The 17,260-nt window shown below is 52.4% G+C and overlaps 1 protein-coding gene and 1 long non-coding RNA gene across 9 annotated transcripts in view; one reads left to right on the forward strand and one right to left on the reverse strand.

The window, feature by feature from the left end:
• Positions 1 to 311: 311 nt before the first annotated feature.
• On the forward strand, positions 312 to 4,732 carry LOC118664873. The gene is made up of 2 exons (XR_004970440.1): positions 312 to 1,713; positions 2,477 to 4,732. It is a non-coding gene; the product is annotated as an uncharacterized LOC118664873 (long non-coding RNA).
• Positions 4,733 to 10,715: 5,983 nt separating this feature from the next.
• The window catches only part of PLEKHA7 (pleckstrin homology domain containing A7), a 210,080-nt gene continuing 203,535 nt past the window's right edge, over positions 10,716 to 17,260 (reverse strand). For 3 of the 8 annotated variants that reach the window (XM_036325536.1, XM_036325540.1, XM_036325541.1), the window contains 4 exons: positions 16,756 to 16,889; positions 15,641 to 15,786; positions 13,991 to 14,101; positions 10,718 to 12,130 (listed from right to left, as the gene is read on the reverse strand). In XM_036325536.1, the coding sequence (XP_036181429.1) occupies positions 14,001 to 14,101; positions 15,641 to 15,786; positions 16,756 to 16,889 (381 nt within the window). In that variant the 3' untranslated portion in view covers positions 10,718 to 12,130; positions 13,991 to 14,000. Of the gene's footprint in view, positions 12,131 to 13,990; positions 14,102 to 15,640; positions 15,787 to 16,755; positions 16,890 to 17,260 lie in introns of those variants that run through there. The other 5 variants (XR_004970439.1, XM_036325534.1, XM_036325537.1 and 2 more) reach the window with 5 other exon arrangements.

Consider the following 17,260-nt stretch of genomic DNA (forward strand, 5'->3'; position numbering starts at 1 on the left):
AGCTCTGGGTAGTTTAAATAGAAGAGGCTCAGCATGCTGTTTACCCACCTGTGCCCACCCAAGACTGGGACCCAGAGTTGACAAAGGAGCAAGAGGAGCAAGCTGGGAAGTGGGGTAACTGTCTTCTGATTGAAAAGTTATTCAGGAACAGATTTCAATTTTGTGTGTATTAATATATTAAATTCCTCTCCTCAAATCTATACTTTTTAAATAATTTTTAAAATTTATTTCGTTTTATTGATTTCAGAGAGGAAGTGAGACAGAGATAGAAACATCAATGATGAGAGAGAATCATTGATCAGCTGCCTCCTGCACATCCCCTTCTGGGGATCGAACCTGCAACCTGGGCATGTGCCCTTGACTGGAATCGAACCCAGGACCCTTCAGTCCGAAAGCCGACGCTCTAGCCACTGAAGCAAACCAGCTAGGGCCAAATCTAGAATTTTTTAAACCTGGAGGCATTGACAGTACAGAAGAAAGTCTGAAGTGATCATTGTGGATAAAGATCATTTGAGAGCAGGAAGATCACATTCCTTCAGTAAATTTTGAGGAAGTAATTTTCAGATATCTGATTGACATCAATGACCATTTACAAACAGAGCTTTAGTTGCATTACTGTCTCCTAGGTACTTTAAATATCCAAAACAACTTTATCTCCGAAATCTCAAATTTAGAAATTCACCTCTGACCATAACAGCTCTATTTCTTTACACAGTCAAGTCAGGTTATTATCCATCTACACCTGTCTCATAAGCCCTGTTTAAATTTTCAATTGATCTATCATTTCATATCACTGTTGTCAGTATCCCAAATAACCCTTCCCTATGTGATGCCTTCCTGGAAAATCCCTTGAAATAGCTAATCCTCTACAGATTATTTCTAGAGAAAAACACCAAATGCACAAATCAGTATTAACTAAAAGTTAATGTTAATTGATCTCAACACTGCATTGGTGTTTTCTCTAGTCAAACTCTTTTCCCATTCTCCTAAATAACATTTTAAAACCTCTGTTCGCAAACTTGTCTGGCATCAATGACCCTCTCTTTTCTCCTTCCCTCTTAACATGTCTTTGCCTTCCAGCTTACATAAGAAATAGAGATTTTTATCAGGCAGATGGTCTCTGAATGTCCACCTAAATCCACAGCCATGGAAAAGTCTCACTACTCCAGGTCACATCCCAGTTCTACCACCTTAGCTGATAAACTGAGTGACCTTGGATCTAAATAGGCCTGAAGCCCTAGTCCCTGGCTGTAAAATGAGTGTAGCAATAGCAACCACCCTAGATGGTTACTGTGAGAATTAGATAAAACAGGTAAGAAGCTTTAGCATACCAGTAGTTAATAAGTGCTCAATAAATGCTAGCTACTGCTAATCCTTTACATCTTGTGAACCTAAAGCTTTTGATTATCTGCTTTTGAGCCTTCAACCCCTCCCTTAATCTATTGAACCCTCCCTTTTCTGTCTGCATTTATACTCCAAAAGATTTCACATCTTTTTAAAAAAAGATTGTTCCTGGATATCATGTACTTCAGCTATAATCTTAATTCCACACATTCTACATCCAATTTTAATAACTTGTTTCTATTACTGCCTCTATTTACTCACTGCCATCCCTTCCCTCCTCAGTTACTTCAATATGGTTTCACCCAACTTTGATATAACTGCATTGAAAACTACTTTCATCACATCGATGATTCCATTTTCCTTAAACAGGTATTTTTTTTCACTTCATTCCTTGCTTGGCCTGTTACTTGCCATTGTTAACCAGTAGTCTTCAAATGAATATACACTCCTGGTAAATAAGGGGTTCTACAGAATCAATTTCCCAACCCTATATATTTATATACACACTACTCCCCCCACCTTATCTGTGGGGGATATGTCCCAAGGCTGCCAGTGGATGCCTGAAACTATATATAGTACTAAACCCTATGTATAATGTGTGTTTTTCCTATACATACATATTTATTGTATAGTTTACACATTAGGCACAGTAAGGTTAATAAAACAACTATTGTAACAATATACTGTAATAAAAATATTATGCTGTACTTACCCTTCTTGTGATGAGGTAGGATGATACAATGAAGTAAGGTTAACGCTGTAGGCATTGTGACAGCATTTAGCTACTATAAGGGTTGCCTGAACACTGAACACGTCAGTTGACCTGGTAACCAAGATAGCTATGGCATGACTATCGGGCAAGTAGCATATACAGGGTGGATATGGTGGACAAAGGGACGGTTCACATCCCAAGCAGGACAGAGCGGGATGGCTTGAGATTTCATTGTGCTACTCGGAACAGGATGCTATTTAGAACTTAGGAATTACCTCTGGGATTTCTCATTTAATATTTTCAGACTGGTTGACCGTGGGAAACTGAAATGACAGAAAGTGAAACTGTAGTTAAGGGGGCAGTTACTGTACTTCTTCCTAAATTGACCCCCCCTGAAAACTACCTCTCCTTTCACGGCAGCCTTTCTCCCACTCTCAGAAGGTGTCCCAGTTACTCCTGGCAACAGGAAAAACCACAGGAGTGCTTCCGGCATGCTCCTCCCAAGGTGGACCACCGCAGTTATCAAGCAGTGCCTTCCCTGTTTCCTCCAATATCTGACACTTCACTGTCCCCCGGAGCTGGAAGGACCCTAACTTGCACCTACTGAAGATGCTGCCTCTTGTGCCATCATCAGCACCAAGATGTTGCCTCCTAAGGCTTTTGTATGGAGACATTTTGCCTGCCCATCTTTCCAAATTATGTGAGGCCGTTTTCTAAAGGACTGTTATGTTAAACACTAGAGGCCCAGTGCATAAAATTCATGCATTGGGGGGTAGGGGTCCCACAGCCTGGCTTGCACCCTCTCGCAATCCGGGACCCTTTGGGGATGTCCGACTGCTGGTTTAGAGGTTAGAAAAAACCTTGTGAGAAAAAAATAAAAACAGAGGCCACTCCAGTGAGGGTGGGTTCTGAGGAACTAGGGTTAACTTTCTGCCTGAAGATTAGCCAGACCAGGGAAGAGGGGAGGAAGGAATGTGTGTAATGTGTGAGTGAGAGTGTGTGTGTGTGTGTGTGTGTGTGTGTGTGTGTGTGTGTGTGAGAGAGAGAGAGAGCGAGAGAGAGACCAAGAGACCCCCAAAGACTCCATATTCTTTTGTTCTAAAGCACAAAACTGCTTTCCCTACGCTTGTTCCTCTGCACATCCTCTCCACCCCATTGTCCTCTGGCTGTTCCTGCTGCGGGATCTCTAGCTACACCTCTCATTGGATGCCCCAAGGCTTCTTAGCTGCCCCAGGGTGGGGTTCCTATGGGAGTCTCTCATACATGTGGGATCTGGGGACCTGAGGAACTTAACATGCTGACAGGGAACCTTTGGTCATTGGAGACCCTGAGCTAGAGGATACATGCTCTTCTTTCATACCTCGGGTGAGTAATTTTGAGGTGCTTTTACATGGCTCTTCAAGTCTCAGTGAGACTGAGCCCCAAGTTTCAAACAACAGTGGTCACCAGCTCGAGAAGTTACCTTTCTACTGTTTTCCCCTCCTTTTGTTTCCGCTTCTGTTCCACAGAGTCATTTCCCAAATATACTATCTACTGCAAGGCCCTGCCCCTGTGGCTGTGTTCTACGGGCAACCCAGGCTGACAGGCTTATACCCAGAATCCCTACAAATCAGCAAGACAAAGATACACGACCCAATAGAAGAAGATGAGATTTGACCGGCACGTCACAAAAAAGGAAATCCAGATGGTCAATGAACATTTGAAAAAATGTTCAATGTCACTAATAAGGGAGATGCTAATACACCTGTATCATACACATCAAAATGCCTTAAGAAAGGTTTTTTGCATATATTATCTATTGCTGGGTAACAAATTACCCCTAAAGTTAGCATCTTAAGGAAACAAACATTTATCTCATAGTTTCTGTGAGTTGGGAATCTGGGCTTAGCTGGGTGCCTCTGGCCAAGGCTGTCTACAAACTAATCAAGGTGTCAGCCAGGTCTGCAATCATCTCAAAGTTCAACGTGGAGGAGACCCCACTTCCAAGCTCCCTCTCAGCTCTCAGGTGCTCTGAGGCTGTTGGTCAGAGATGTCAGTTCCTTCCCTGGGGGCATCTTCATAGATTAACTCACAACATGACTCCTCACAGTAAGCAAGGGAGGATGCCCAAGACAGAAGCTACAGTCTTGTCACCTCATCTTGAAAGTGGCATCCTGTTGTATTCCGTTATATTCTATTCAGTAGAAGCGAACACTTGGGGGGAGGGCTTATTCATGGGGTCATTGGGGACCATCTGGGAGGCTGCACCACAGGAGGATATGGAGTAATTCATATATTGAGGGTAGGAGTACAGAGTAGTACTACTGCTTTGGAAAACAGTGGCATTTTCTTCCTAAATTGAAGATACGTTTATCTTATGAACTAGCACCTCTATGTCTAGGTATATTCCAAAAGAAATAGAGTTCACATACCCGAAGAGACATGTATATAAATGTTGACAGCATCATTTATTTGTAATAGCTCCCAACTGGAAACACCCACATGTCCTTCGATAGTAGAATGGATAAATGATTGTTGAATATGCCTTCAATGGATACAACAAAATAAGCGAAACGTAGTTACATGGATGGGTATCACATCATAATGTTTAGTGAAAAAAAAGCTAGACAAAGGAATGCATTCTTTATTTTTTCATTCGTACTCATTTCAGAAAATAAACAAAACTAAGCTACAGTATTTGGTGATGCCTGCTTCCACAGTGAAACCATAAAGAAAAGGCTAGCCCTAGCCAGTTTGGCTCAGTGGATAGAGCGTAGGCCTGCGGACCAAGGGGTCCTGGGTTCGATTCTGGTCAAGGGCACATACTGCCGTGATCGGGGCACGTGCGGGAGACAACCAATAAGTGTGTCTCTCACATTGATGTTTCTGTCTTTCCCTCCTCTCCCACTCTCTAAAAGTCAATGCAAAAATATCCTTGGGTAAGGGTTAAAAAGAAAAAGGAAAGGCCAGCAGGTGGTTACCACAGAAGTCAGAAGAGTGGTTATCCTTTGTGGGAAAGCCGAGTGCTTCCGAAGAGGCATAGGTATGGCCACAGCTCCCGGCAACTTCTTGACTGAGGTGGGGGTTAGACAGGTGTTTTTATTTCTGATCATTTACGGGGCAGAACATTGTTATTTTGTGTACCTTCTATATGTATGTTACATTTCACCATAAGGAGAGATTTCACAAACCTACACACAAACCCACATCCTATTATCCAGCCACGCACAAAGGCAGACCAAGGGGCTGGCCTGGGGGAGCGCTGGCTATATGTGAGCCAGTGTCCACTTTTGGGACCCCTTCCAGTGGGAGCTCCTGTCTGCCTCACCTCTTGATGGTGCCAAGCACTGGAAAGAAAGGAAGGCAGTGGGGCTGTGCCTCCTGGAAGCCCTGTTTGCAGCAGGGTTTGGCCTGGAGGGGCTGAGACAGGACCCAGCCTCCTGCAGTCATTGCAGGAGGTGAGTGTGAGGGTCACCAGGGCTGGCTGCTGGGCCCCGGTCAGGAGTCAGGTGCAGGGAGCCCTTTTGGAGCAGTCGCTGGAGCTCGGCTCTCAGAGACAACCGCCCTGCCCCATATGACTTCAGTGAGAAGACGTGAAAACCCTCTCTTACCACCTCCCTCCATCCGAACTTCAATGGAAAGGTCAAGGGAATTTTCCTCTCCTTTAAATGGAATGCATCTTTCTTGGGCCCAGAAAGAATTATTTATCAGGTGTTGGCGGCACTCCGCTTGCCTTTACAGGCCCAGCCGTGCTCCGAGGCACGGCAGACGACTCTCCTCCTGAACCTCCGTGTATAGGCCGACTTCAAAGCCAGGGCCTCAGAGCCGGCGCGGGGCTCCGGTTTGGGAGCTGACATCAAAGGGGGCGCACAGGCGGGTCGGACAGCCCACGGGCGGCTGCAGGCTGCGGGGAGGCCTCAGAGGAGTCGCCTGTCCTCCGGCCCCCGGAGGGTTCAGGGAAGCAGCCTGGCAGTGGCACGGCCCTGCGAACCCCAACTTCAAAAGCGCAGCCACTGCTTCGCTTGCTGCAGGCAACTGTCTAAAATGGCAGGCAGATGGCAGAGGGTAGCAGACCCTAAACCTGTTCATCCTGCCGAGGCAGGTAAAGAAGACAGGGTTTAACTGTGGAAGAAGCCCCTGGGGCCCTGGGCTCATAGTAAGGTTCATACCTGAGGGCAAACCAGCACAGTGGTGGTCGGTGACTGCTCCATGCCAGGTCAGTGCCTAAGGATGACCTCAGTTCGCCCTCAAATCACACATGGAAGGAGATACTGTTATTCCACCTTTCAGAGCAGGAAACTCATGCTTCGGGAGGCTCCGTGACTTGCCCACGGTCAGTGTTCATGAGGGTGGGTTTGAATTCCACAATCCCTGTTCTTAGCTACTTCTCAAGAAACTTAGAAATAGGCATAGGGATGCTCCCAGGGGCCGAGAGCAACGATTTTCAACCTTTTTCCTCTCACGGTACACATAAACTAATGACTAAAATTCTGACCAAACATATAGGTATAATTTTGATTCATTCACACCGGTTGGCTGTTGTCATTTTTAAAGTTTTATTTGACAATCTAAGGGAAAAGAGGTCAGAGCCCCTGACTAAATAGTCAGGTATCGCATGTTTTAAAAATTCTTGCGGCACACCAGTTGAAAATCGCTGGGCTAGAGTATAAAACGTGGAACAGCAGAGCAGAGGTCAGCAAAGTCACCTGGAGAAGCGAGAAGGCTCCCCGGCCCACAGGCCTTGACTCCTTGCATTCATTCAACAAGTTATTTCTTAGTGCCTTCTTTGTGGCAAACATTGTTCCGGGCACTAGAGGTAATATAATGAACAAAGCAACGTTCTCGTTCTCATGAAGTTTATATTCTTCTGAGGGAGACGGCAATCATAAAGAAGAAGAGTAAGGCAGGCATCCAATGATTAGAACTTAAAAGCAGGTAAATGATAGCGAATATGTGTACTTTTGCCAGTGCTTCCTGTGGGGCCAGGAGCCATGCTTAGCATTTTCTATGTAATAACTCATTGAACCCTCATAACAGCTCCCCTAGGTAGTTGCTAATATAAATCCCTATTTTGCAGGTGAGGCATGGAGAGGTGAAGTAACTTTCCCAGGGTCACAGGGCTGGCAAAATGGCACCAGAATTAGATCCCAGCAGCCTGGCTCCAGGGTCCGCGCTCATCACCTCCGCCTCCTGGCTGCCTCCTTTCCATGGTGCCAGCCAAGATCACATGCAAAGGAGACACCGAAGGGGCCGTGCTGTCTTATTCTGTCCCGAGAATAAGCCCTCCCCAGGCCCGTCTTCCAGGCTGCAGCTTTGGCCAGAACACGGGGAGGGTTTTGCCGAGATGCCTACACCCTGGTTTTCTCGGCACAGGACCCAATTTCCCAGCTCCTCCCAGTGACCGTGCGATCTCTCAACCCAGATGCTGGGTCTGAGAAGGAGGTGGTTTCTAGATCCAAGAAGCCTCTGAAGGCAAACAGACTGGGACCCACAGGAGCCAGAAACTTAGTCCACCCGGGCTGTGTGCCTTCGGTGGGCCGGGACAGCCCCTCTGCATGTGCGGAAAACGAGCCTCTGCGGATGTTCCAGGGCCCCGGGCCAGGGTGGCGAGAGGGACCACTGCGACGGACCACACAACCAGCGAAATGTCTGAGATGCCGAATCGGTTAAGGACTGGAATGCAGCTCAGGGCTCGGCGGGAAAGCATCTGGGGCTGATTAGTGACGTCAGGCCAGGGGCCGTGGACAGTGGCAGCTTCCTGTTGACTCCGTGACCTCAGCCAAGGGACTGGCCTCTCCTTCCTGCTCTCATGTTGTAGGTTGCAGCCCCAGGCCAGGGAAGCACACTTCTAAGCTTCTAAAGCACAGTGTGAGAGACAGTGAGCCACGGAGAAGTGAGGAGCCCCTTGTTCCTGAAGACGAAACCCTCATCCATTCCACGGAGCCCCTAGCAAATCCTTCCCTGCTTTCCACAAAAGCCTCTTCCCTGTCCCCTACGCTGTCCCCAGAGCTGAGAGAGGACCCTTGTGTGTGCGGCTCCACAGCGGGGCTCAGCCTCCACCCCAAAGCACAGCCCTTCCTGGCTGGTCCTCACCCCAAAACCACGACCCACGGCCTCCGCCAGGCGGGCGAGTCCACCCCCACCCTCCAGCCTCATCTGCACTGAACATCCCTTGTTGGGCTGCGGCAGAGAATACTCAACAGACCCATATTAAAAATGCCCTTTAAAATTCAAAAGCTTTGAACTAAAGAAATACCTCGAGAAGTTCTCATGGAAAGTTCAGCTCTGCTGGTTCAATTCACTACACTTAGATGCACCTTTTCAAATAATAGAGGGAAATGTAACAGGGTCAGACCCAATCAATATGCCTGTTCAAACGGAATTGCGGGGACTCTGATGTGCGCACGTTTTGTACTCTGCCTTTGTACCCCGCCACTCATGCTGAAGAAAGGTTTCTTTGCTCGGAGAGCAATAAAAGTGGTCGCCTTTGGAGTGGAGGCGGCCAAGCAATGGCATGTTTACTGGGCCGGGAGGGGCTGCCGTTTTTGACACACACGCCCCCACCCCCAGCTTCATCTCTTTGTTCTTTTCATAACAGCACAAAACTCACGTGGGCAAAGTCCCTCGCGAGTCCCGGCATCTGACACTGAATCGGAAGCAGGGGGCTCCCAGCATTTGCCTGCCATGTCTCAGAAATGTGATTTGTAGGTTGGACGAATAATTGGCTGCTTCTTTCCCACCCCTGGTGCCCACCAAAAACGGCCATGTCATGGAGCACTGTGCCAGAATCGGGGGAAACGTTCAAAGCCCAAAATGGGCCCTCATCTGGCTGAGTCAGGCTCCGCATCCACTCCATCCTCCTCGCCTTCCACCCTGAGCTGACCTGGGGCAGACAGAGGGTTCCCTGGCCTTGGCTGCAACCTACAACGGCTAGGAAGATTCTGCAGAACCCAGCTTAACGGAAGACAGTGAAGGGGGAAGGGGCTGGGGGCAGTTTCCATCCCACAACCAAACACGGAGTTAATGACGGGAACAGATGCTTGTTTTCAGCATCCGTCTCACGTGCACTCACAAATGTGCACCCGCCTGAGCTCTAGTCACTGAAACAGAGCCTGGGCATGCGGAGAATCTAGGTGGTCAGGAGGCTCCACTGGGGATCAGGAAAAGCTTTTATTCCCAGCCCCCATATTTCCGACTGGATCCTAAAATGTTCTTTTGGTTCTCAATCTGGGCCCGGGTTGAAGTTAAAACTCAGATGTCAACAAGCAGATGCAGGTACCCCCTTCATCAACTGCAACCGCATCATTAAAACTGCTGGGGCGCTGTGTCCCAGCTAAAGAGGCCAACCTCACCTGGCTGGCATGGCTCAGTGGTTGAGCATCAACCTGTAAACCAGGAGGTCACGATTCAATTCCTGGACAGGGCACATGCCTGGGTTGTGGGCTCGATCCCCAGTCGGGGGTGTGCAGGAGGCAGCCAATCCCTCATCGTTGATGTTTCTTTCTCTCTCAATCCCTTCCTCTCTGAAATCAATAAAACTTTATATATTTTTTTAAAAAAGCGAAACTGGCCACGTGGACTTTCCCAGGGTTGTCCCCATGGGAGGGCCCCTGGTCAGCCAGCACTTCCCCAAATGGCCCCCTCTTACCTCAGGAAGCCAGAGTCCTTGCACGGGGGCTGGGCCTGCTGCCTGCTGCCCCCGGATGCAATGTGAGCTCTGCATGCAGCCTGAGTTGGGGGCCCATCATGCTCTCTGCAGGTTGAAATGTGGACCATGCTTCTCAGAGAAGTCTACACCTCCTTCCTGCGGGAGCTGGAGAGAACAGTGAGAGTGGCCACGTTCCCCCTCACAGAGGACTGGGTGTGAGACCAACAGTAAGGAAACCCTGACCTGCTCTCACCATGTGGGGGGCATGGCACCCAGTACCTTTTATTTTTCCTGTGCTCGCTGTCCTGGAGGAATCCTCCTGCAAATCCCATTTCTCTATTATGGAAATATCTCTAAGAAATGCTTAAATAGGAGAGGGTTTTTATTGTAAAACTCAGAAAGAGATCAGTAGCTAAAAGACGGGCAGTGTCCCCTGTTCAGAATGCCTTGGAGTGTAGTCGACCCCCCCCCCCCGCCCCCCTTAAATAGCTGGAAAGTCACTCTAAACCACAGGTGCTCTTCTTGGCAAGAGAGAAAAACTGCCATTACAACAAACTTGGAAATACACACGTCCCTAAACGCAACTGGCCTCTTGCCTTCTGTTTTAAGCATATATCGCAAGTCAAAAGGAATTCAATACAAATCCACTCTGCAAAGGCCCTTCACTAACCCACCTCATTGGGCCGCGCGGGCGGGCGGTGTGTGGGTTGGAAGGGAGCCGGTGGAGTCCCTCCTGCTATCTTGGATTGCAGTCTGCCTGCCAAGCCAGCCCCACACGGAGTCCACAGGGGTGGGGTGGGGTGGGGGCGGGCCGCCTTGAGCAGCGGCTGGGCCAGGAGCACAGGCCTTCTTCCCCCAGGCCTCCGAGGTCCATCGAGTAGCAAGGAGCTGTCAGCGGGAGAAACTTTCCTTAGATGAACACAAGCAGGAGTAGGAGCTGACAGTGCGGATTTTCCAAAGACTAACCCAGGCCCCTCGTGAGAACACAGCCAGCAAGAAGCAGAAAGTGTATCAGGTTAATATTTTAATCTGTACATCACATTTTTTTTTTTTTTGCAAACCATTACACTTTTATTTAAATTAACTTTTTCTTGCAAAATATTCATTTCATTTTTCCAACAAAATCTTTATAAAGGCAAAAATAAAATCTTATTTTGGCAATTGGCATGACGTCGATACTGGCAGCATATGGAGTTAGTTAAAAATAGACGGCAACTCCTAAATATATTCAAGACGTTTTTTTCTGACCATAGTCAAAGACCAATTTTCATTTAAAGCGTGGCTCCACCGGATGGGGTTTTTTGTTTGTGTGTTTTCCTTTAAACATCGCTTTCTGGGTGCAGAATGTCATGAGCTCATGACTTAAATAAAGGGCCACCAACTCTACGCCTGGCTGGGCAGCCCCCTCCTCATCTGAGGCTGGAAGTCAAGTCAAGGTCCTGCCATTGTGCCCTCTGGTTGGCAGCCAGCAGGGACGGTGGGGCACACTGCCAGCCCTCTGGCCACCACACCGAGTCCTGGGAAAGCTGACTCAGGTTCTCCAGGGGCAGCCAGCAAAGGTCCTGGATTCCGCCCCAGCCTAGCCTGGAGTCAAGTAGTGCTGGGTAGATGCCACCCAATGTGGAGTTTATTGCTTACGATACAACAAAAGGTGCTTCCTCTCACCTTTTCTGTATTTCAAAGTATACTTTTTAAATGAAAGCAAACCACTTTTTTTTTTTATCTGAGAAGGGCCCTTTGCCGAGAGAACCTCATGGGGGGGGGGGGGGGGCGGGAGCCAAAACTCTTGAACTCACTGTTTCCTGAAACCAAACCCAAGGGCCAAGGCACAGACTTGGGCTCCACGTGCCATCCTGGTGGAGTTTCCACTCCAGAGCCGGTCATCGGCCAGGTCGGGGACAGCTGAGCTCTGCAGCCCCAGGGCCCCTCTTTTCCCAGGAGCAGGCCCAGGACCCTGACTGCAGAGTCCACTGGAAGCACCTGCTCAGATCCAGCCTTCACCTGAGTTCATCGGTGTCGGACTTGCCTCTGCTTTGCCCTGCCTTCCTCCCCCTCCACACCCACCGCCCAACAGTACCTGAATCTGCATTCGCAGCCCCCACACCCCGCACCCTCGCCTTTCCGGCCACTCAGCCCTTGAGGTGAACATTAGAAAATATATTCTGATTCTAAAATACAGTGTCAGCATTTTACAGTGTGTATCAAAAGTGCGTCTGTCATGTCAAAAGGAGTCAACTAACACGGGGCGGGGGTGGGGGACCCAGCCCTGTGGGGGACACCCCCATCTGGTGGGCTGCCCCCTCCCCCAGCCAGAACCCCTGCTCAGCCGGGAGGGGTTTTCTTGGGGGAAGAAAACTCAGTCTTCTCTCGGAGCAAGCTGGTTCCACAGGAACGCTGGCTGCAGGCCTCTCCTCCGCACGCTGGTTACGGGTCAGTTGCTGCCTGGGCTGCAAACAGCACAGGAGACCGTGAGAACCTGGCAGGCCCTGGCCCACGTCTGGGGAGCAGGCATGTCTGCGCACACACGTGACACGGAATGACAGACAGACAGGCAGAGCAGCAGAGCAGCAGGCGGAGGCAATGCGGCGGCTGTGGCGGGGGGACCCTCGGCTTCCAGGACTCAGGGGTGCTTGGCCCCACTCTCCCCCAACCCCTGCCACTTCTAGGAAGTTCGCCAGACACATCCTGGTCCCTAAACTGGGTCCCTGCTCTGAGAGTAAGAGGCCTGAGCAGACCACTCTGGGGTCCAGTTCTGGCCCTGCCCTAGCTTCCCTGAGCGACTTGGTAGCACTCTCAGACTCCATGAGTCTTAATAGTTCATCTAAAACCAGGGTGATCATAGGCCCCCCTCCCGAGGCTTCAGTGAGGGTAACAGGAAATGTGGGTGCGCTCGGACAGGAGCGTGGAAGGCCTGTTCACAGCCACGGGCACCAGAAGCTGCGAGGAGAGTCGGTCCCCTGCCTCTGCATGGCCTGGGCGGAGGCGCCACACCCAGCGCTCCAGGAAAGCCACACACAGCCTGCCTGGGCCCAGCAGGCCCTGCGGCCTTTACCAGGACCCACTGAGCATCCCCCGGGTGGTTCTTCATTCTTCCCTGAGAGCTGCCTGCCTCTTCCTTCTACCCCCAGACCAGGGGGAGGGGAAGCTCGTGGGCTCTGCTCTGAAGCTGGGGGAGGGCCCAGGCCGACAGACACCTGCGGAAAGCAATGCCCCGCCCCTATGCACACCCTCTCTGTCCCCCAAGGCACCCTTCTCCAAACAGCTGGAGCCGCTGGGGGTGGCCCGGGGAGCCCCCGGGAGCTGCGGGAGAGCCAAGGCTCTGACTCCGCACTGAGGGGTTCTGGCGCTGACACAGCTGCGACTCCCTGGGCACGTCCCTCAGGCCCCTGAGCTTCGATTCCTCGTCTGTAAAATGGGGGCGGATACCTTCATAGGGCTGTTGTGTGGATCAGAGAAGAGGCTTACAATGCCTGGAGCATAGCAGGTACTCAACAGTGTTAACCATGAGGACACATAAAGGAAAGAGGGGAAAACCCCACAAGACGGGTGGCAGGGAAAGGACTGCTGAGACTTTTGCTCTGAGCCCTCCGTGACCAGGTGAGGCCACGGGGCTGGGAAGCAACTCACAAGACCAGACGCGGGCCTTCCGCCCACAGCCCAGGGCCCCACAGGGCGTCTCATCACTAAGCGCTCACATGGGGAGGACTCAAAGCGCTGAATGGCTGAGGCCCATTTCCCATGGCCCTGGGCAGCCTCCCCGGGACCTGCCTTCTCTCCATCCCAAAGTGCTCACGTCACCGAAGGGGCGCACCCGTGACACGGGATGTACTAGGCTTGGCTCAGACGCCAATTCCGTGTGGCATGGAGGGAGCCCTCATCCGTTCCCTGAGCCTCAGTTTCCTCATCTGTAAGCTGGACTTTTCCATCCTCCAGTTCTTCGACTTCTTTGGCCAAAGCCCAGCACGGGCCCATCTAACTCTCCCTTCCCAGCCTCCCCCCGCCTCCGGCCAGCCTAGCGGCCTGCACTGGGCCCGCGGGGCATTCTCCGGCCTGCGGTTTAGCTCTTGAGATTTCTAAGCGCCAGGGCCTTGGACCTTACAGTCTCCATTGTATCGGAGCCACTGAGGATGGAGTTTCCCCAAACCATCAGTCCCCCCCCTTGCCTACCCGTCCAGGGCGGCCTCCCCAGCGGCCGCTTTGCCAAAGGAAGGAAGCACGGGCAGGCGCACAGCAATCATCTCAGCAGCAGGGGTGAGGGGCGGGCATGCTCAGCACTAGGCCAGGGGCACGCCAGGCGAGGCTCTTACTTGGAAGGTGTTAGACAAAGGTGTAGTGAAGTCCGTTGCTTAAGGGGGGGTAAGGTGGCACCGTCCTGGAGGACAGGGGGCCTTTAGGCGGGAGGAGGGCCAGCTGCTGCGCTAGACGGGCACAGGAATTAAGCGGTGTGTTAGGCTCCTCGTCTGCTCCTGCAGCACAGACGCCCCATGCGGCAGGGCTGGTGGGGGGGCGCAGGCCTCACGGCCCACCATTAATGGCCTGGCCTCAGGGGGACCCATCCATGGGTCTGGCTGGGATCGACCTGTGGATCTGGATATGTGTCTGGGATGGGGAGAGGGAGCAAGAGGGAGGAAAGGCTGCGGCAAAGGCGGCCACTCAGCGGGGAGGTGAGGGGGCCCTGAGTGAGCAGGTGTTAGCTCTGGGGCCTGCTGGTGGTAAGGAAGCGGGGGGGGGGGGGGGTGGGGGGGGGGAGGAAGGGGCAGGGGGCGAGGAGGGGCGGTTGATCCACAGAGCAAGCACAGGCTGGAGGGGAGTATCCCGGCCCGGGATCCTTGACACGGGAGGAGCTCAAAATGACTGACGTGGGTCACAGGAAGCCCCCAAGATCACTAGGAGGAGGGTCTGGGTGAACCACCTACTGTCTCCCCTCCCAGAAAGCCACACCAACCACCCCTCAGCCACTCAGTATGTCTCCGATTGGAGTCAGGGCAGCAGGGATTCCGTGGGGACAGAGAACGGCTTCCATGAGATCTTGGTCCCTCTGCTTGCCCTCGGTCACTCCCATGGCTTCTCAAGGCGCCATGAGGGCTCTGCTCCCCGGACCAGATCCCCCAGAGCTGGTCAGCTCAGGGCCCTGCAGGCCCCTCCCTAGGTCACTTCCAGACCCTTTGGCCAGGGTTGGAGGACTGGTGGGGACTGTGCCACCACTTCGGCTCTGTGACCACCTCTCTCCAGAAGGCCTAGAGCACAGCTGCCAAAGGCACCGCCCTCCACATGTGGGGAGAAAGTACTGGGTGAACTGGGAGGGCACAGGGAGGGGGGAGGTGGCTGGACCAGGAGCCAGGAATCCCTTTCCCGGCTGAGAGAGAAAGCCTTTACACACGCACACATTTGCAGGCACGGGTGTGCACCCATCCTCCCATCCCATGGTGCCATTTCCCCTCATTGGCCCCCAAAGTCCCACTTCCCAAGTCCTGCTATCTGGCACAGGTCACTAAGATGAATGGTGGCTTTGATTTGGGGACCAAAGCAGGGGTCCCTGGGAGGACTAGAGGGCCCATTCTGCCTCGGCCCCAGCAGAAATCCAAGCACCCACAGTTTTCCTGTCTCCTTCGTCATGAGGCCAGAAACCTCAGCCTTGTTCCCCAAGCTCAGGGCCCCGAGACACCTGTTCTTAACCCACAGTCTCCGGGAAAGCTGAACAGCAGTGCCACTCCCACATTTAAGAAGGAGCAATGGACCCCCTCGCTGGGGCCTCCTTCCTGACGCTCCTGAGCTCCAATCCCCCCAATGCTCAGCCTGCCCCACATCATCTTCCCTGCCCTGCAGTGCTTGTGGGAAAGGAGAACACACCACTGGCCCCCAGCCACCATGCCCGACACCGGGTTTTCCACGGAGACTCCCCGACTGGCCCCGAGTCCCAGGGGGCAGCGAGCAGGACCCAGTTTCCATGGCCTCACCTGCCACCTGCTTGCTGCGCTGGGAGGCCTCGGAGGCCAGGGCATAGGAGATGTTGATGATGCGCTCCTGCTCCTGTATCTGTGAGTCCAGGTCGGCCACGCTGTTCCTCCGGTCCTGGCCTGAGGCCGGCTGCAGGTTGCACATGCTGCAGGATGGCCAGAGAGCAGGTGGTGGGCCCTCGCCACCCCACCATCTGCCTCCGGGGGAGGGTGTCTCCTGGCCTGGGGCTCTCATCCTTGTAGGGGGCATTGATAAAAACAGTGCACTTTCGCCCAGCCAGCGTGGCTCAGTGGTTGAGCTTCAACCTATGAACCAGGACGTCTTGGTTTGATTCCTAGCCAGGGCACAGGCCCAGGTTGTGGGCTCGATCCCCAGTGGGGGGCATGCAGGAGGCAGCCAATCAATGATTCTCTCTCATCATTGATGTTTCTATCTCTCTCTCCCTCTCCCTTCTTCTCAGAAATCAATAAAAATATATTTAAAAACAAACAAAAAACAGTGCACTTTCTCTCTAGACTAGACAAAGGTGTGTGTGCTTCTCTGCAAATACCCCCAAAATCACAGCTTTGCTCTTCCTTTGGGGAATCACAGAACTCAAGATCAGAGCGCCAGGTCCAGGCTCCTGCTAAATCCAGATGTGCAAAGGCTAACTGAGCTCTGAAAGGGAGGCCTGCACATGTGAGGTTTATGGAGGCTGAGGGAACAGGGAAGCCACTTCTTAGGGCCCTAGCATCCCAGGAAGTGGGAAAGTCTGGTGCCTCAGAACAAGGCTGGGGCGCCTGGCTCTGGTCTATGGGTCTGTGTGAGGTTACACGGGCCCTAATGCTGGAGCCCCAACTGTGTCCACGTCACAGCCATGCTTGGCTCCGCTCCCCACACATGCCAGGGTCACGGGACACAGGAGAGGCCTTCTCTTTGAGGGCTTCCCAGGTGGCCTAGGCCAGCTTCCTCGATGAGGTGCTGGTGATGCACTGAGCGCCAGCCCGCCCTTTCCAATGGGGAGGAAGCTGGCGAAACACACACCTTAGCCAGCCTGGCCCAGACCTACTCCACTGAGACACCCATGGGATGGGGCCTGGCAGGCCGTCAAGACACGGGCAGCGGGAGGGCTGACCTGGACCGGGTGAGGATGCTGCGGATCTTCTCAGCTTTGCGATACCGCGCCTGCAGCTCCTCCAGGCTGGGCGGCTCCTCAGGGTCCAGATCCACGTAACGCTCAGGGATGGAGACCTTCTCTGGTTTGGACAGCTGAGGAGAGGACCAGGAGGCCATGCGGGGGGGAAGGGGTGGCGTTCAGATATCTGCATTCAGGACCCACTCCCACACCCTGTCCCTCACCACGAGGAAGCATGCGTTGCCCTCAGAGGTGGGCTTGCTAAGATCCCAATGGCAGCCTACTGAGGAGTCAGGATCGGAAGCTGGGTGCGACTCCAGAAACCATGTTCTTTCCACTCCACCCAACAGCCTCCTACAGGGGAGGGGAGCGGGAGGGAAAACAACTGGGCTAGAAGCCCTCAGGACAGAAATGACCATCCTCGCCTGGGATGCTCTTCCTTCGCTCCACTGACCCTGCCTCATCATTCCACCCGCACCTCGAGAAGCCTTCCGACCCTGCCTGC

Source organism: Myotis myotis, unplaced genomic scaffold (assembly GCF_014108235.1).
Source record: "Myotis myotis isolate mMyoMyo1 unplaced genomic scaffold, mMyoMyo1.p scaffold_m19_p_10, whole genome shotgun sequence".
Taxonomy (NCBI): Eukaryota; Metazoa; Chordata; class Mammalia; order Chiroptera; family Vespertilionidae; genus Myotis; species Myotis myotis.